At 30.0% G+C, this 19,338-nt stretch overlaps 3 protein-coding genes across 5 annotated transcripts; 2 read left to right on the forward strand and 1 right to left on the reverse strand.

Annotated features, from left to right (window-relative positions):
- LOC109344397 (P24 oleosin-like) lies at window positions 3,455-4,336 on the forward strand. Its single transcript, XM_019583171.1, has one exon. The coding sequence runs from the start codon at window positions 3,532-3,534 to the stop codon at window positions 4,096-4,098; it is 567 nt and encodes a 188-aa protein (XP_019438716.1). The 5' UTR covers window positions 3,455-3,531; the 3' UTR covers window positions 4,099-4,336.
- On the forward strand, window positions 7,949-16,547 carry LOC109344398 (membrane-associated progesterone-binding protein 4). Of its 3 annotated transcripts, none has more exons than XM_019583173.1 (9): window positions 7,949-8,149; window positions 8,246-8,322; window positions 9,251-9,322; window positions 9,446-9,483; window positions 9,956-9,999; window positions 11,497-11,543; window positions 13,501-13,675; window positions 14,005-14,214; window positions 16,536-16,547. In XM_019583173.1, exons 1-8 carry the CDS (start codon window positions 8,042-8,044, stop codon window positions 14,170-14,172), a joined length of 729 nt encoding a protein of 242 aa, XP_019438718.1. In that variant the 5' UTR covers window positions 7,949-8,041; the 3' UTR covers window positions 14,173-14,214; window positions 16,536-16,547. The 3 variants fall into 3 exon arrangements, with proteins under 3 accessions (XP_019438718.1, XP_019438719.1, XP_019438717.1); XM_019583174.1 differs by lacking the exon at window positions 16,536-16,547 and adding an exon at window positions 14,252-14,441 and having other exon boundaries at window positions 14,005-14,207; XM_019583172.1 differs by lacking the exon at window positions 16,536-16,547 and having other exon boundaries at window positions 14,005-14,317.
- LOC109342649 (protein JAZ13-like) lies at window positions 16,917-18,923 on the reverse strand. Its single transcript, XM_019580592.1, has 3 exons — window positions 18,726-18,923; window positions 17,906-17,987; window positions 16,917-17,174 (listed from the first exon to the last, which is right to left on the reverse strand). The coding sequence occupies exons 1-3, from the start codon at window positions 18,794-18,796 to the stop codon at window positions 16,977-16,979; spliced, it is 351 nt and encodes a 116-aa protein (XP_019436137.1). The 5' UTR covers window positions 18,797-18,923; the 3' UTR covers window positions 16,917-16,976.

Below are 19,338 nucleotides of genomic sequence, written 5' to 3' on the forward strand. Positions count from 1 at the left end.
AATCTTCATGATTGACTTCATTAATCGTTACTTTATTAGATATATTTAAATATTTAATAAAATCACGATGTTACAATCTTCATGATTGACTTTATCTTTATACAATTACTATTTAATCTTCAAGGTAAGAGATTATTTAATTTGAATTAATAATAAAATGAAAACATCAATAATAAAATGTGATATAACATAAATATATTCCTAATACCATGGATATTGATCTCCAAAATAAAAAATGAGATGAAGAACAAAGACTACTGCAAAAAAAAGTGGCTAAGTCAAATATAAAATTTTGTACAAATTTGAATATATTTTCTTATAATGATTTTAATATTTTAAATTCAAATATTTGTTTTAGATACTATTAGATTAAGATGGTTTTTTAAAAAGTATTAGTGTTTATAATTTTAGCTAAGACTATCAACAATTTCATACTTCTATTTGAGATTTAAATGAGAATGTATAAAAATATTTTTGTTATTCACTCCCTCAAATATTTTTTATTATTTTATCATCTTAATATATGAAAATTCGCAATGTTATTCATCCCAGGATTGGACCGGTCTAACCTAATACCATGGATATTGATCTCCAAAATATCCTCATGTACGATGTTACCTCTTCAAAGTAAAAAGGATATTTTTGTCCATTATTTTACAGTACACAATGTTAGCATGCTCCTAACTAGAAAATGAGGTTCCTCATGTTAGTATTCCCCTATGTGTATTGGATCATATTAGTATTTGTTTATTTGGATGGTCGTTGCATGAAATTTGAAATTTCATTTGAAGAGAAAAATTAATAGTAATGAGAAAATGATACGATAAAGAGATGTAATTAATGGATGTTCCAAATTTTTGTCACCTCTGTAGCGGAATAGTGATAAGACATTTTAAGAAAGACTGCTATGGTAGCATATTACAAATTTAGAACGATAAAGATTGGTCAAACTTAAATATGATTCAACCTAAGTAATTTATTTTATAAGCTAAAGCCCTTACAAATTATAAGATAACAATTCAAATAATAAGTAACAAATTAAACGTAAATTATAAATAAATTCAAATAAAATAAACCTAACTAAATCTGAGATAAGATATTGTTTTATCAATCCAAATATATTTAATAACTATTATAGATTAACTATAAGTTGAAATATTTTTATGTGTATTATTTTTTATTTAATAATAATTTTTTCCCTATACATATAATATTTTCTCTTCTAAATTTAGTCCCATGACACAATATAATTTATAGAAGAAAATGTGATAAGCCCTTCTACATTTAATACCTTTTCCAATAGAACTATATTTTATTACTAATTACCTCTTAAATGTGATCAATTGGTGAAATTAGTCATCTATAAATGCTTTGTTAGTCAATATTGATATATGAAAGAAAATGCTATGAAAATACAAAATTGATTGTGAATAAGTAAATTTAGAATTAAAAATGATTAATACAGTAACATTGATATATATATATATATATATATAATTAAATAATAATGATCTAACAATTGATGTTAAAATAAAATGCACATGATATAAATTTTTATTGCTATTAATTCAATATTATCTTTACTTTATGGGATAATAAATTTCACCAATAGTTAAAATTTAAGGATAATTAGGAAGAAAAATGATTCATAATAACTACTCGCAAAAAACATAAAGTTTATGATATTATTATATATTTTTTCCTAATTTATATGATGACATTTGTGACTACTTGCAAGAGTTAGAGCTTTCATAAGTGTTGAGACATAAAATATTTTGCACAAGATAAGGTTTTAAATGTTAGCACAATATATAGAGAGAGAAATGTATACATTAACAAAACATTTTTTATTCTGTCATTAAATTATCTATTATTCATATTTAATCATCAATAACTATTAAATAAAAATGATATAAATGAATGATGTACCGATTCTGTATAAATCAATAATGTACATTTATATATATATATATATAAAAGTATGGTACTTTTATTAAAAGTTTAGGTCATGCCAAAATTGAAGAATATTATGGTCACTTTGGATACCCAAATAGAATATACTTAGCCAAGTCCAAAAAAAGCACCTGTTTCCATGGAATGAGTACAACACAACAATTTTGCAAAGGAGTAACAGAAATGTGGCAATAAGTTCCTTCTTTCTCTTCCCAATTAGAAACAAAAGTATTTTAAATTACTTTTTTAAACTTTATTACTTGTCAATACATAATTCATTATATAAATAGTGAATTATAAGGAACGTTAAAAATTTGAATGAAAAAGGTGAACAATAAGTAATAGCAAAATAAATAAAAAATATATAAATATATATTGATTTTCTAAAAAATTATAAAAAATTGGAATAACGTTCAAACATAAAATATATATATAATAAAGTGAATAATTTTAAGAGTCTTCCTAACAACATCAAAATCACAATTATGAATATTAGTTCTATTTTCCCACCATACCAATAAAAACATAACCACAATGGATTATGATCTTATTTTTTTATAATCAAATATATTATCTTATATTATGAATAATGATGGTTATTTGATTTCTGGGTTTGGAGCCAATTTTGGATTGAGGACTCCCGTTAGTACTGAAGTTAAATCTATATATTATAGTTTAAGATTGGCTTAGCAAATGGGTCATCATTCTATTATCTTAGAAAATGACTGTCTTAAAGTAATTCATATATTCACTAAGGATTTGTACGTTCGTTCTTATCCTCTTGCTTAAATTGTCGAGAACATTTGCCTACTGTTTGCGAAGGATTGTGTTGTACTCTTTCATCATGTTCTTTGAGAGAGTAACAAGCTTACAGATTTTATGTCCAGGATTAGGCCTTCAACTCCTCATTACTTACTTGTTTGGAACTCTGTGTCTATTGAGGCATCTCATATCTTAGACATTGATCTCTCTTCGTTCCCTAGCTCTTTCAGAATATCTATTTATCACCTTCAACAAATGTCACTCATAAAAATCAAACTTTCTTTTTGGTACTACCAAGCCTCTCACCCTTTTTGGTAAGAAATTAATCTCTTTCGGGATTTGTAGTTGTCACTCCCAACAAGTATCTCTCACGGGAATTGAACCTTTGACATTTTAATCATCATGTTAATACAATTAGGATTTACACCACTAGATCAACACATTGTTAATAAAAAAATTAAACTTTTAATCTAATACAATACCTACCAATAAAATGAGTTATTATATCACTAGACTAATTTACAGTGGTTAATAAATTAACTTTAAAACACAATCAACATCATTCAAAGCTTCATAACTTGGTCCCATTTATATGAATCCCATTACTTTCTTTTTATTTATTTAACCAAGACCACCCTGAAACATGTTCCACATGCAAAGCCCATACTCAACATGTGTCATATCTTACGTGTCATAAACTTGTAACCCCACACTTTTCTATAAAACACCACTATTCATTCACTCACACACACACCAATTCATATCTTTCTCTATTTTGTATCAATTTTCATCACCAAACTAAAACAAACTTCAACCATGACCGATCGTTCTACACCACACCAAGTCCAAGTGCACACAACAACAACCCGTTATGACACTCCTACTAACCCACAAGGACGTTATAGAAGTGGTGGTAGTGGCGGTGTTGGCGGTGTTAACACCGCCACTACCAACATTTTCCCTGAGAAAGGTCCAACAACTTCTCAAGTCCTTGCCATCCTAGCTGGCCTTCCAGTTAGTGGCATCCTGCTTGCCCTAGCTGGACTTACACTTGTCGGAACCCTAACTGGGCTGGCCATCACCACCCCGCTATTCATCCTTTTCAGCCCAGTTCTGGTTCCGGCAACGATTGTCATCGGCCTATCTATTGCCGGGTTTTTGACCTCCGGAGCATGTGGGGTGACTGCTTTGTCATCGTTTTCTTGGGTCACTGAATACATCAGGCAGACCCAAGGAACGGTGCCAGAGCAACTGGAATCGGCCAAGCAGGGCTTGGCCGATGTGGCAGGTTATGTAGGACAAAAGACAAAGGAGGTAGGACAAAAGACAAAGGATGTTGGACAAGAGATACAAACAAAGGCCCAAGATGCCAAGACAAGTTGAATAATGTGAAAAGTAGTGTGAGTTTGATGTTATGGGAGCTATGTTGGAAAATAAATTATATGTATTTCTCTACTAGGAGTTTTATCATTTTATTTGTGTCTTATGATATGGGATTGTAATTTGTAAGTATGTTTGTGTGTTTGATGTTGGGTCATGTAATGATTAATGTAGTGTTTCTTATTTTGTTCACTTTTTGAATAGTTGAATTCGATATGAAAAGTGTTATGTATTACTATTCTCTTGAATTATAATATCATTGCAGCTAAGTAAATCTAAATTTCATTGCCACTTCAAGCACCAAACTACACAGAGATATGTGATACTTTTATTATTTTGATAATATGACATTTTTATTCAATTTTTAAGGGTCCAATTTTTATTTATTTATTAATAAAATAATAATCCAAATTTGCCAAACTTCATTTTTCTCTTATACTCCAATAGTAATGATTCTTTTCCAGCTCTTTGTACTATATTATTCCCTCAATTATTATAGTTTATGGGTAAAGAACTAAGAGATAACAAATATTTGAATATTGTATTAAGTTAGTAATTAGTTTAAATTTACTTATCTTGTATGACAAATAATTATTATAAATTCATTTTTTATAGTTAAAACATGTATAAAATATATTATTTAGTTACTTAAGAGTTAGAGTTAAACCTTTATATTTTCTATGTATTTGATGAAAAAAGTGCAATTGTTCACATGAATACTTATACTTTGAGTTTAACAATCAGGTTTTAAACCAAAATAAATGATTCCTTATTCATCTTCTTGTGCTCTTTCTTTCCTTATCAATCTCTTTTACATACATAGAAATATCAATATGTCATATTTGGAGATAATTGTATTTATATTTTCTGTACTATCATTTATGACAAATATAAATTTTAATTTTAGAATATAATTTTTAATGTGTTGTAAAAAATTTATTGGATGTCTCTACATACATATGTCTTCATATAAGTCTTTCTTCTTTCACATTCTTCTTTTGTTATTTTTGAACAAAATTTGCTCATATTTCACCATTTCATTCTCTAGTTATCTTGAGCAAAATTGCTTATATTTCATCACATTCTTCTTTTATTATTCTTGAGATAAAAAATGCTCATATTTTATCATATTCTGTTCTTGTTATTTTTGAGCAAAAATTGCTGATATTTCATCGTATTCTTTGGCCAAGAAACCAAAATGGTATTCTTGAGCATTGTTATTCTTGAATAAGTTTTATTTATATTTTATCATATTCTAGATCTTTTTCATTCTTTGATCAAGGAACCAAGATGATATTCTTGAACAAATATTCTTCATATTTTATGATATTCTAGATTTATCACATTTTTTGCCAAAAAACCAAGTTGATATTCTTGAATAATAATATCATTTGATCTTCTTTCTGTTGTGTTGGTTCTTGTTGAACAATATTACTTTAATGCCAAATCATTTTCTACTAAGAATTCTTCTATTTCTTCTATTAATTCTCTTAGCACAACCTTGCTAGTTTCATATGCTATATTTTAAAGCATTATTCTTTTATATCTTTAAATTTCTTCTATTCAATAATCATCCTGGACTATCATTTTATGCAATCCTTAAGTTGCATGAGCATTGGTTGCAATTAGTGAACAAGACCTCACTCGATATATGCATACTCGAGAGAGAGACAAAATACAAAGACATGCAAACCTTCGGTCGAAGACTTTGGAATTTTCTCCGTTCAATCATCTTTTGTCCAATGCAAGAGTTGTTAACATCTACTCACTAACTTGAAAGGTGTTGTTTTTTTATTTTGTGTTAATATTGTATTGAACAAGTAATTAAGTTTAACTCACTCCTAGCACAACAAATAATCATTGTAAATTCATTTTTTATGATTAAACATATGTAAAATGTAATAGTTACTAAAGAGTTAAATAAAAGTATATCTATTGTATTTTCTATATAATAGGTTGATCAATTTCTTTATATTCAATGAATAAAATACGCAACCATTTTTTCCCTCTTTAATTTCTAATAAAACAATTTCTCTTTCTCTTTATTTCTTACTACCTTCATCTATGAAGACATTTATTGGACTCAGATTAACCTACAAATAATATTATTTTGGTTTCTATTTAGGAAGTAGGAAGGTTATTATGTCCAATTAAAAAAATATTTTTTTATCTAGTTGGACACAGATTTTTGTGAATAATATATATATATATAGAAACAGTAAAATCTTGATAATATATTAAAATTTAACTCTAAGTAAAATTTAGTCATAAATAATAACATCAAAAAATATAAACATAGTTGTGTCCAAATATGATGTATTGTATAAGAAGAAGGAACATCTTCATTAATGGAGAGACAAATACATGATTTTCCTTTGTTTTTAATGGTAAAAGTGTAATTTCATTATAATTAAAAGGACATATATGTCATTAAAAGTTGTATTTCTCTTTAATTTTTGAAGAACTTATCTCTCCATCAATGGAAAGGATCCTAACTCGATGTATATGTTTCCACAAAACTTTTTCTCTCTCAAACATGCTTGGACACCTAGTTGGCTTGCATGGTCACTTGTTTTTGGAAAATTTTCATATATTTATGACAAAAATACTTCATTTTTCGTTTTGCAATATTTCTCATAAATAGACAAAGTTCTTATATGGTAAAAAATTATCTCATGAAAAAATATATAATTATAATTATAATGGGTTGTCTTAGACTCAAACTCATAACTAGTCAGATGGAGTAGAAAATTAATTTGTTAATCAGATTTAACAATAAAAGAAGACAAATCATTCCCTAACGTGTACTTGCATTTTTCATAGCACATGACTATGCCTATATATAAATATTATTTTAAATTTCAAATTGCAGAAATATTATTCTAAATTTAAATTTGTTGAGGAGAAAATAAATATTATTTTAAATTTCAAATTATAGAATGAGAAGATGCTCGTAGATTATATATGGATACTGATTAGAATTAGATTAGACATTATATATACTTGCATTCAATTTGATTTTTACATAAATAAATTTTATTAATATTTTCATCGGTGTTATTAAACTCGATCCTGTCAATGAATCAATTATGATACTAAATTAATTAAATACTGGTTAGATAAGTGGGTCAATGATCGATTGATTCAGTTTACATAACTTTTTTTGAAAATTTATAATATTAGCTAATATTATTTAATAACTCTATACTTTAAATTTAAAAATATTATTTTACGTAATTAAAAAACTAATAAATATTTCACTACTATAAAATGTCACAAATATGTTAAAAATATCTCAAACAACATATGCCATATGATTTAATTGTAACAAAAACGCAAAATAAGTTTAAAATTTAATTAAATAATCAAAGTTTAGTTATAACATAAATTAACAAATGACAAACATAATTACAAATAAATTAAAAGTGTTTCAGTTTTTTTCATATCAAAGCGACATCGCTTTGATTGTTTTCTAAAAATATTTTTTGTTTGAGTCAAAGCGACTCGTTCAGTCCAACTATATGAGTCACCGATTTTAAGCTTAAACCGACCAAGTCAAACTTATTTTGATGTAAAATCTAATAATTAAGAGACTCATACTAGTTAGATTTTCGGTTAATGATTGAACTAGTGAGACCAAAACCGAGTTTGACAACTCTGATTTTTACAAATAAAATTTATAGGTTAAAAATTAAAAGATATTAACTTATACAAATGATAATTTTATAAATATTACATCAAATCTTATTTTTTTTTATTTGAATTTATTTTTACAAATAATAAAATCAATGATAAAAATGGAAAAATATCAAATGCTTCGTCAAAAAGCAAAACATAATTTGAAATTGGAAACAAACTTCTGAAACTCTTGACCTTAATCTTAACAAAGTAGTACTTGGTGTTGAGAATCTCTCTCACTGAACAACAACAACAAACGAATAAAACGATGTCGTTTAAGACATTAGCAACTTCCCCTGTTTCTTTGATAACCCTTTTGGTTCTTTTCTTTGCTTTTTTTCTCAGTTTCTTCATCAAATCCAATCACACTCCACAGGTAACTCATCAAAATTTCATTTTTTTGATTCATTGTTGTTTTGGGAATCTCTCATTTATTCAAGTCAATGATTTTGACTCTGAATTTTGTTTGTAGGGATTGTTTAATGCTCAAAAACTTGCATTGTTCAATGGTACTAATGAAGGATTGCCAATTCTTCTAGGAATTCTTGGGTGGGTGTTAATTACTCTTTTATCGTTACGCGGTTGTAGTTACTGCGATAAAAAATATTTTTGAGTTTGATGTGGTCTGATGCGGTTGTGTTGCAACCTCGTGCGGCCATATCATTGTGATTTTGTGTTACATCGTGTGGTTGCAGAGGTAACCACAACTGCAATATTACGGCCGTATTAGGTGGTGTGGTCCGCAATTTAAGACTTCACACTGGCAATATATTAAAATTAAATCCATCATTGCATAATTGTTTATTTTTGATCCGTCGTAGGTATAAGGATCAGAAATAAATGCATTATTGAGAAAGTTAGAGTGACTTCTATTATAGAAAAGATTGTAGAATCATACTTAGATCGTTTGAATATGTGTGGAGGAGACTGATAGAAGCCTAAATTAGTTGAGTAGATCAAACGAAGGTTAGTTTAATTTCGAGAGGAAACAATCAAGGAGTAAAAAAAAATCATATGTGAAACAGTTAGTAAAGATTTAGAAATCGATGCTTTGTCACTGAACATGATTTACGACAGAGCATTATGACTTTGTCCAACCCCACCTAGTAGGATACTGTGATTAAGGCTCAGTTATTGTCGGTATAAAGTTTTTTACACTATCAACTAATCACGTGTTAGGAACCCAAAAAATGAGAGTAGATCAAATGAATGTTAATCCAATTTCTAGAGGAAGAGGGAGAAAGAAAAATCATAGGCAAAACAATTAAGAAAGATTTAGAGATCGATGTTTTGTCAATGAACATAATTTATGATAGAGCATTATGACGTTGTTCAACTCATGTAGCCGATCTCACCTAGTAAGATTAAGGCTCGGTTATTATTTAGAATTGTCAGATACTTGTAGTTCAGTACTTTTGCCAAACCTTGTGATCTTTAGTATGTGAAGTCTAATAGATAGCTTATATTGTTTTGATAGATCTGTGTTTGATGTAACAAATGGGAAATCCCATTATGGTGCAGGAGGGGGCTACAATCATTTTGCTGGAAGGTGTGTTCTTTTTCCTTTCCTCATCCGAACATATTTTTGCTATACATAGATTCATATTAAATATTTCGATTTCATCTTGGTATCCTCGTATTGACCGCAACGAGTTGTTCTTGGTAATTTCAGGGATGCTTCTCGCGCATTTGTCTCCGGAAATTTCACAGGTAAATTTTCTATGTGGGTTGTTGAGGTTGACATTTTTCAGTGAGTGAATAACCATTGTTGAAGTTAATATAAATTTTGTAGAAAAAAATCATTGAATATCTTCAATGCTCTCAATGTTTTAAAACACACTTGATAAAATTGTTTGGTAATAGAATTATGGAATAAACAAATACTAGATAACTAAATATGCTTGTCTGCTTGAAGAGTATGGTCTTTTTTCCTCTTGAATTCTAATCTTTTTCGATTTCTGATTTAATCATAGATTTTCTTCATCTATTCATTTAGTGAACTTTGTGCATGTGACATGATCTACATGTTCCGATTCAGTTCGTGAGAGTCATGTCACATGCACAAAGTTCACTAAATGAAGAGATCATGATTAATCATAGATTTTCTTCATCTATTCATTTATTCACAAAAGTGTTTGAGAGTGTAATCTAATTTTTATATTGACAAAAATAAACTATGCAGGAGATGGACTCACCGACAATTTGCGTGGTCTCTCTAGCACCGAGGTTGTAATCTAATCTAATCGATGTAATTTGTTAGTTCTGATTGACTTTATTCGCTTAAAGGTTTCAAATATTCATTTTCTGATGTTATATTTGATTTAAAGCATTTTTCAAGGTCCTAGGATAATGTTGATTTCCCATGAACTGTTTTTTATTGTCATAGGAAGAATTGGTTGTGTTTTAACACTTCCTTTTATTTAGTTCTCTGATTTATTTCTTAACTGGAACTTTGTAAGACAAATATTTCCATGTAGAAAATGTGCACAGGACATTGGGAAATATAGCAATAGAACAAAAATACGGTCTGATGCGGCTCGATGCGGTTGCGTTGTGTTCTGTTGCAGTCACATCATTGTGATTCGGTATCACAATGTAATTGCGGTGTGATGCGGTTGCAGTGACAAATTGCAATATTGCAGCCCGATCACATGATGTGGTCCGCAATTTGAAACACTAGTAAGGTTGTTTCCTAATGACCATGTGGTCATAGTTTCAAACACCGGAAAGAGCATTTCCACTGTGGGGATAAGGCTGCGTACCCTCCCCAAACTCCACTAAGCGTGAGCCTTGTGCACTGGGTCACCCTTTTCTTAGCCGAGTAATTTTTGCCTTCGCTAGCTAATATTAATAGCTTGGCTTCTTGATAATATTGGATTTCTAAATTTTAACCTTCTTGGAACCCAAGTTGGGAACATTGGCCTACTCACATGATGTATCACTTTGATAGAAAACTGGAAACCACTGAATATTATTGATCCAACAATTGGCCTACCGGAATTCCCCACCGCCTTATTCTCCTCCTTTGTCGCAACTCCCTCATTACTCCTTAACCATCTTTCTTCCTTCCTTCTCACACACATGCATAGACCCTCGTTGGGCCCGTTCGGATTTTGATAAAGGGTTAAATTGTAATATCTAGTAGGGTGTTATAACCGTTGCCGACTTTTCGACTTTATGGAGCTATATGCCAACTATATTCTGTTAGAGTTGGTAGCTAGTTTTATAAATAGTAACTTATAGAGTAAGCCACTCAGCTTGATTCGTTGTTGTGACCCCTCTTCTGTAAACTATCCTATTCGCTCAATAAAACTCTCTATCTCGAATCTCTTTCTGTCAGAGTTTCCCGTTCATTGGAATTCTTCGGTTTTTCTAGTAATTCCTAGAATTTCCATATCAGATTTATTCCCCCCATCCTTTTCTCTTCCCTTTTCCCTTTAGACATAGGTCAAGGGTCTCATCACACTTCACCGAGATCGCTAGTGAAATTTTTTGTTTCATTAGAACCCTAATCATGCAAACACGCGACAAGTCTCATGGCTGTATACATTAGAATATTTAAGCGTATACGTGTAGAATTCTTGTTCTTTTGTCTCATTCGATTTAAAGCTTTCACAATTTATTTGTGTTTGTCGAATGATTTACGAGTTCTTCTAAAATATAAATGTAAAATCTTGTTCTCTAGGCCAAACCTTACCTCTGAATTATGAACTGTGCATGCAGGTAAAGAGTGTTGTTGATTGGAGGGACTTCTACCATAAAAGATATAAGTGAGTTATATCTCATACAATCTGTTATTTGTTCTAATTTTCTGATTAAAGTCATGAATGTTTTGTAGTAGATCCAATACATGTTTTATTTTGGGAAATTGATGCTTTCCCTGTAAATTGATTTATTGTTTTAATTTCCATACTGTAGACCCCACAAGGGTTGTTTTAGGAGTGAGCAGGATCCAACCGCCGACCCTATCTATTCATATGGTTTGGCCCAATCATGGTCGGGTTCCATCGAGCCTAGAGTCACGTTTAGGTTCAAAAATTAGACCCAATCAATATTTAGGGCCGGGTAAGGAATAAGCATGACCCGACCCGACCTGTCCTATGTCACTCATTCGTCATGTTTGTATGTGCCTATTCAATTATGTATAGATTAATGATATATCTTTGGCTCAAAATACCATTGATTCTCTAACTTTTTCATCATATATACATGTATGTAAATGATTAACAAAATATCTACATATATATCATTTAATATGTCAAATTATATATCCATAATAATAAGTAATATTGATAAGACCTTATCTAAAAGAGGCATACATTATATTTAATCGGGTTTAGGTCAGATTCGGATTCAAAAGCTGGCCTGATCGATATTTGGGTTTAGTAGCCTTCAGGTCTAGGGCTGAGTTCAAGTTTACAAAAATAACCCAACCAACATTTAGGGTCGGGTAAGGGATAAACATTATCGGCCAATGGTCACCTCTAATTGTTAGACTTCTGGATTAATTGTGGACAAATTCTGTTCTACCTTAGTAAGCATAAGACTATGCATGTGCATAGTCAATTATGGTTCTTTGGTAATTGGTATTTTTATCTTTGTTAAGACTTCAATGAAAGAGAAGGTAGAAAAGCTAGAGTCCCTTCTGGTTTATTTTGATTCATCCCGACATAGAAGACTTTGAATTTTGGACTCGTCGAGAGTGTTTTATTGTAAATCCTTCTTGTAATTTCTAACTCAATCTCGTAAACGATCACGTTCCTTCTTGATAAACCTATTTGGATGTCCGAAGCCGCTGCTAAATCAAAACCGTGTCCGGATTGCAGTACTTAAATAGGATTAGTATCAGATGACTTGTTATGTAAACAATCATAGACCTTGTTCTACCCTTTGTCCTGATATGCATGTTTGGTGCAGTTCTGTTTAGTTTCTGTTATTTTTGTAGTTCCGAGCATAACACGCTTGAGTCTCTTCTCGAAGATTGGCGAGAGCCGATAGGTTTAGTAGCGAGTAGGGGTCTGAAATTTAAACCAATGTTTTATCGAGTCCAGAAAGGAAATCATAGATCCTCTCTTTTTTCACCATCTTCTTATGTTTTTTCTGTGCATTCAGAAGACAGTGAGTTACCCTTGGTAAAAAGGGAGAGAAGGGGGAAAAAATCAGATCTAAAAAGTAACACAAATGATTGTGTATTATTCATCATTCATTTTTAATTATTATCGACTCTTCAAAAAATGTAATATAAATGAATGGTGGATGATGAATTGAATGTGTATAAATCTTTATGATATTACGCTCTAATCCATAACTAAAGACTTAGGTAGAAGGTGCCTTAACCAATTCTTTAAACTTATGGGTTTAAAGCAAAACTTAAATGCCTAGAAGAATAATAGCAAACAATTCTCCTTATTCAGTGAAAATATAATTATTATACAGCGGCACAATCAGCATCGACAAAATCCGCTGTTTGTTTTTTTGTTTACAGTTGTTTCTCTTTTAGAGGGTGAGCCTCGGCGCAACAATAAGGTTGTTGCTTAGTGTCTAAGATGTTACGAGTTCAAATCCTGGAAATGGCCTCTCCATTTGCGGGGATAAGGCTGCATGCATCTACGCTCCCCAGATCCCACTAGGTGGGAGACTCATGCACTGGGCCACCCTTTACCGAAGTTTCACTTTTACACATTATTGCTTGAATGTTAACAAGACCTTTTCTGTTTATTTGTGTAGGTATGTTGGCAAGTTAGTTGGTAGATACTATGATAGCCAAGGTAACCCTACTAAGCATTTGAAAGGGGTTGAAGCAAAGGCTGCAAAAGGTGCACAACTTCTAGAAAAGCAGAAGATTGAAGAGGCTAAACAAACTACCTGCAATTCAAGATGGAGTCAAGATGAGGGTGGTGAGGTATACACTATCGCCACTCCGACATCGGCTAATCTTTATTTAATTAACCGATGCCATTTATCTTAGTAGTAATTTTTTATGGTATTACCAAGGGTATTCCTTCATCCTGTGAGTAAGGAATCAATCCCCTTCGGGATGCGTGACTGACTGTACCTCTCAACAAGTGTCAGCTGTCGCTCACAGGAATCGAAGCGTTGACATTTTTGTCATTTTGGGGTCTTAGTAGTAATTACATGCATAATAAATCAAGTGTAAGTAGTTGGTAAGTCATATATGAATTTCTTCTTTGGGGATAAGGCTATCAGCATTTAGTTTCCTATTTTTGTCAGGTATGGTGTGAAGATGGCTACCCTAGGTTGGTTCAGAGGCCGACCGAAATTGCTTTGACCGGAAAGATGAGTAAGCGATGCGTTTGCTTCAACGATTCTCAGTTGGACCAGCCGGGTTTGGAGGTGTATGAAGGGTGTGATTTTCATGCCAAGAAGTGCAGAGTTTGATCAGGAAACTAATTTCAGTAGAGGAATATTTTTTGGGGTTATGTTTATTTGAATTTGCATATGAAAAAGCTTAATTTAGTGAAACTATAGTTGTGTAGTTAGTACTTGCTTTCATACTTGTATTTGGTTAGTTGTTTTCTTCTTCTTCTGTTCTTGATTTATACTACTTTTAATCACTAATACTCATTTTCTTAGTTAGATATAGTATGTGGTACGGGTTCCGGTACACGATGTCAGATTCTATATGGTTTGTCAGTTTTTATATTATTAGTACAAGACTTCTTTTATGACGAACCTGGTACGTGCATGTGATATGTAAGCTAAATGAAGAAATCATGTAACTATGAATCAGTATTACCTTGCACCAAGCTTTTAACTCCTTTTATTACAAATGTGATTGCAACTGCGATTTAAAATTTTCGAATAAAGCGAATAAGGTTACTCATATTGGAAACATTGTCTATTGTAAATGTCATTGCAAAGATTTCCAAAACTGTAATTTTGCCATCATAATTGTAATTATAAAGTGCAATTTAAAATATCGATAAATAACATCCTAATTTGGAGGAAGTTGATTTGCTGGCAAATGACCCATTTATTGTGTTTGTATGAAGTTGACTTTTGTAGTCAAAGATGACAAAAAAAAACCTAACTCATGGGTACTTAGAAATACCTGCAATAGTAGCTTTTGGGTGAGCACGAGTTTTATGATACCCGCCCTGTGAGTACTCGTAAATTTGTAAATTTAATTTATAATTAATTTTTTATATTAATTTTTATTATTATTTTAAGATTATATATCTTATATTTATTATTATTTCATAAAAAATAACACCTATTTGATTATGATTATAAATTTGTCATATAAATATCATATTATTCATGTAATATTTATATTTACATATTGATTATTATAAATTATATAAATATATAATTAAAATTAAAAACTCGTTGGATACTCAAAAATATCCACTAACTGCATAGGTACTCATAAATATTGTAGGTTTGAGAACGGGAAAGTACTACTCTGCTTGCCATTCCTACTTGTAGTGTAATTCAACTGCTTTTAGCTCATTATAATGAATCTTTTATATTAATAAAAAACAATCACCACATTAAAGATTTTGTTAACTTGTTTTTAATTTTTTTTTAATAAGATCATTGTTTCTTATTCATCTTAAATATAATAATATATAATAATGAGTATAGAAAATTTTTGTTTGTTATGTGAATCCAACATTCCCATTTAAAAAGTTGGTAATCCAACCTTGTCATCTCTTTCATAATTTAAGATTTTCTTGATATCATGTTAGTTTTCTTGCCATTTTTTTAAATCTTCTACTAACATGGGAATCTTATTTTTTTACCTTAATAATTTGGACTTTCAAAAATTAAAAAAAGCCAAAATGGTTCTCCAAATTTTCACATGTGGGTCTACTTGGTTCTTTTTAGCATGTTTTACAACATTTGGTAGAGATTAATTTAACCCTAAAATGACTAATTTGATATACATTTGAAATTTTTTGAGACCATTTTAGATTTTTCAAAATTTGAAGAACCAAATTGGTAAGGTTAAAAAATATAAAGGATTAAAATGAATATCTAATCATTTCTATTACCACCAATGTTCTTTTTCCTTTCTCCATGCTTGTAGATTAAAGTTGGATAATTTCCTTGTTGGGAAAAGAGAAAAAAAGAGAGAAATAGTAATAGAGAAAAATTATGGGCTCTTTCTTTCTTTATAAAAAAAACAGAATCTATAGATTTGACTTGCTCCCATATTCTTCTCTTGCTACGCATCTCTGATGTCTATAGTTTGTGTCACTCTGTGTGTCAAAACTTGTGATTGGTCATAAAAATATATTTAAGTTAAAATTTAATTATTAAGTATTCTTCTGATCAATTACAAGCTCATGACATATAAAGTGACACAAACTGTAGGATTCTTTTCAGATTTCAAAAGTATGAAAATACCTTTATATTACTCTAGCTATAAAAGTTTTTTTTTCCTTTTATAGAAATTCACAACACAACCATTTTCTAAACATTGAAATCATGGTTTATGTAGTTCAACTTTTCTTAGAACTTATTTCCCACGTGTTATTCGTTTTTTATATATCTTCACATTCACCCACATGTTTTCATTTCATAACCAACCACTTTTTCATTTTCCTCATTTCTTTAATGTGACATATCCATGTTTTTTATATATAAAACATGCAAATATGAAATAATTGCTTTTGTTAGAAGTTGGTGTAATGGACCACAAGAGTGTCCTTCTTCATTTATAAGAATGTACCTTACAACAAATAATTCATACAAGGGTTTTGCAATAGCTAGCAAAACTTTTTTTTTATAGAAAGGATTTAATATGTATACACTGATAGTGTAATTGTTTTTTACACTATCAGTAAATCATCCACATTGATTTGTTAACTACAATTGACTCTCAAACAAAAGTAATACAAATAAATGGTGGATGATATGTTGACAGTGTAAACAACTTTACACTGTCAATGCACAGATTTTAACTCTTATAGAGAAGCATATAAGACAAAATACTCAAACATAGACTTTGGTTCCTCAAAGGGTATAATAGATGCGAACCCATTTGTTGTTCCATATAGTGTGTCACTCTATGTATTATTGTTTGTGATTGGTTAAAAAATATATTAAAGTTAAAAATTTAATAATTAAGTATTTTTCTAACCAATCACAAATAGCGACACATTAAGTGGTACAATCTTTCGGAATAAAAAATGTCCTCTCATAATTGATTCATATTTTTTTGGGACTAATTTGTGTTACTTTGAGTTGCAATATTGAAACCTTTTCTTTCTTCTATGAAGGAAACTCTTAATGGATTTCTTTATAGATATGCCTTGTGGAAGATGCATCAATAATGCATGAAGTTGCAATGAAATCAATGGTGTTGGATTTGAATCTATGCCACCCTTCTTTTGTTCAATTTCTTGGCTTGCCAACCAAATTATCATTCTTGCCTACACATAATGAAAAGTAGTAGATTATGATTTTATTATGTTTTTATTAATGACAAAACTCTTTATTTTATTTGGTGCATGATTGAGAGTGAACTTCACGCAACAATATTGCTTAGTGACTATAAGGTTGTAAGTTCAAATCCGAAACAATTTCTCTATTTGTCAGAATAAAGTTGTGTATATCTATTATCCTATACTCCACTAAATGAGATCCTCGTATACTACTAAACAACTCTTAAACTGACCTCACCTGATGAAATAATAGTCAGATTGTTATTATTTGGTACATGAAACTTAATCTCTTTTCTTTATAACCAAAGATACTAAATAAAACTTATATATTGTTAGGTTTTATGTGTCACTCATTATTATGTCACATTTTTTTATTGGTAAGAAAATACAATTTGTAATACATTAGTATAGAAGTCCTTTTGCCATAAGCTATTATTCTATGGGAATGAAATATCTTTTGGCATAAGGAGATAAATTATCTCCTCCTGCTAGTGAAATCATGATATGTGTCATGTTTCATTATTTTTTATAAAAATATTTTTAAAAATAAACAAAATAGCGCACATGTCATATCAGGAGATACATTATTCTCTTATTCTATATGGGAGAAATATAAGGAAAGTCTTTGTCTATGGTATAAAACAACTATTAAATCCCTTTTTAGAAAATTTCAGTGATAAACTCAACAAAGAATAATAATTTACCACTATGCATATTACCTGAAGTTCTGTTGTGTCAAAGGTATGGTGTCTATTATGAAGAATGACATGAAGGTTCTTGTTTATGTTCATAGGCTCATTCCTAAAAATTTCTTGCAGAAAAAGAAAATTATATATTTTTAGTAATTGCAATTTCAATAATCCAAACTAAGAATAATCACACAAACATGGGTAAAAGTATGAGACAAGTTTATGTAATATGTTGATGAGAATGTATAAAAATAAAATATTGGAGAGTCATATATATAAAAGCGGTGTTGTGATAATCGGACTGGACAGTCTAACCAGTTTGATCACTGACCAGATTTAAAAACGGTTCTGGTTCGTAGCCTTAACCGAGTAAGGGGTTAGACCTTTTTAAATCGGAGAAACAATAACTCAGGAAGTGAACCGGATGGTTCACCTAAAATTTAAAAAAAAAATAGAAGACTACTCTAATGTTTTGTTTTACCCCGGTTCAAAAAAGACAGAAAAATATTATTTCATTATAATTATTAATTATATAAAATTTTGTATTTACATATAACTATATATTTATAAATAAAATGATAAATTATATATGAAATTATCCAGTCCGAATGGACGGTTTAACCGTTTAAACTGATTAAACCTAATAAAAGACCTCTTCCGGTTTGATTTCCATATCAGGTTTCACAACATATAAAATATATAAATAGTATCAAAAGTATTCAATATGATACATGTCAATTATTTTAAAGAATTAGTCATTCAAAAGAAGGAATAATCTAATTTAAGATGATGAAAATCTTACCAACACAAATAATATATTTGTCTCTTAAAAAGAACTAACATTTCTTACATTGAATTATGAGAAAGTGAATAACAAGATGAAGGATGAAAGCAAAGATCCAAAGTGCAATTTCTCTTCATAATAATACCAATTTTGAACTTGATCAATTCCACCTTTGAACTCACTCTATAATGAACAATAAATATTCAAATTTAAAAGAAGGGGACAATAGAAAACACATATTGTTGAACACATAAAAAAAACATGACACAAAGTTTGTTAATACAACATACATAGATTTCAAGGTTCTTATATAGGTTTTGGAAGGAAGACAAAGAAAAAGACTTAAATGATTAGGCACGTGGAAAATGAGTTACACATGTCCAAAACTTTTGCATAGGGTTGTAGCTATCATTAGTTATGCACATTTCTATTTTTTCCCACATATATTCTCGCACTGGAGACAATCTTGTCCGAGCTAGGAACATCCATAGGTATGTGGGACTAACTCTACCAACAAATATTTTTTCCATCTACAAGACTCGAATCCGAAACATTACTTAAGTTATTTACCTTTGTATTGAGAAAAAGAATCAATGCCATAGTAACTTAATGTGTATTTATTCACGTGGTTTCTATTTGATGGCATCTACATTTGGTTGCTATTTAGAAGTGGAAATTA

The sequence above is a fragment of the Lupinus angustifolius genome, chromosome LG03, assembly GCF_001865875.1.
Source record: "Lupinus angustifolius cultivar Tanjil chromosome LG03, LupAngTanjil_v1.0, whole genome shotgun sequence".
In the NCBI taxonomy this organism is placed as follows: Eukaryota; Viridiplantae; Streptophyta; class Magnoliopsida; order Fabales; family Fabaceae; genus Lupinus; species Lupinus angustifolius.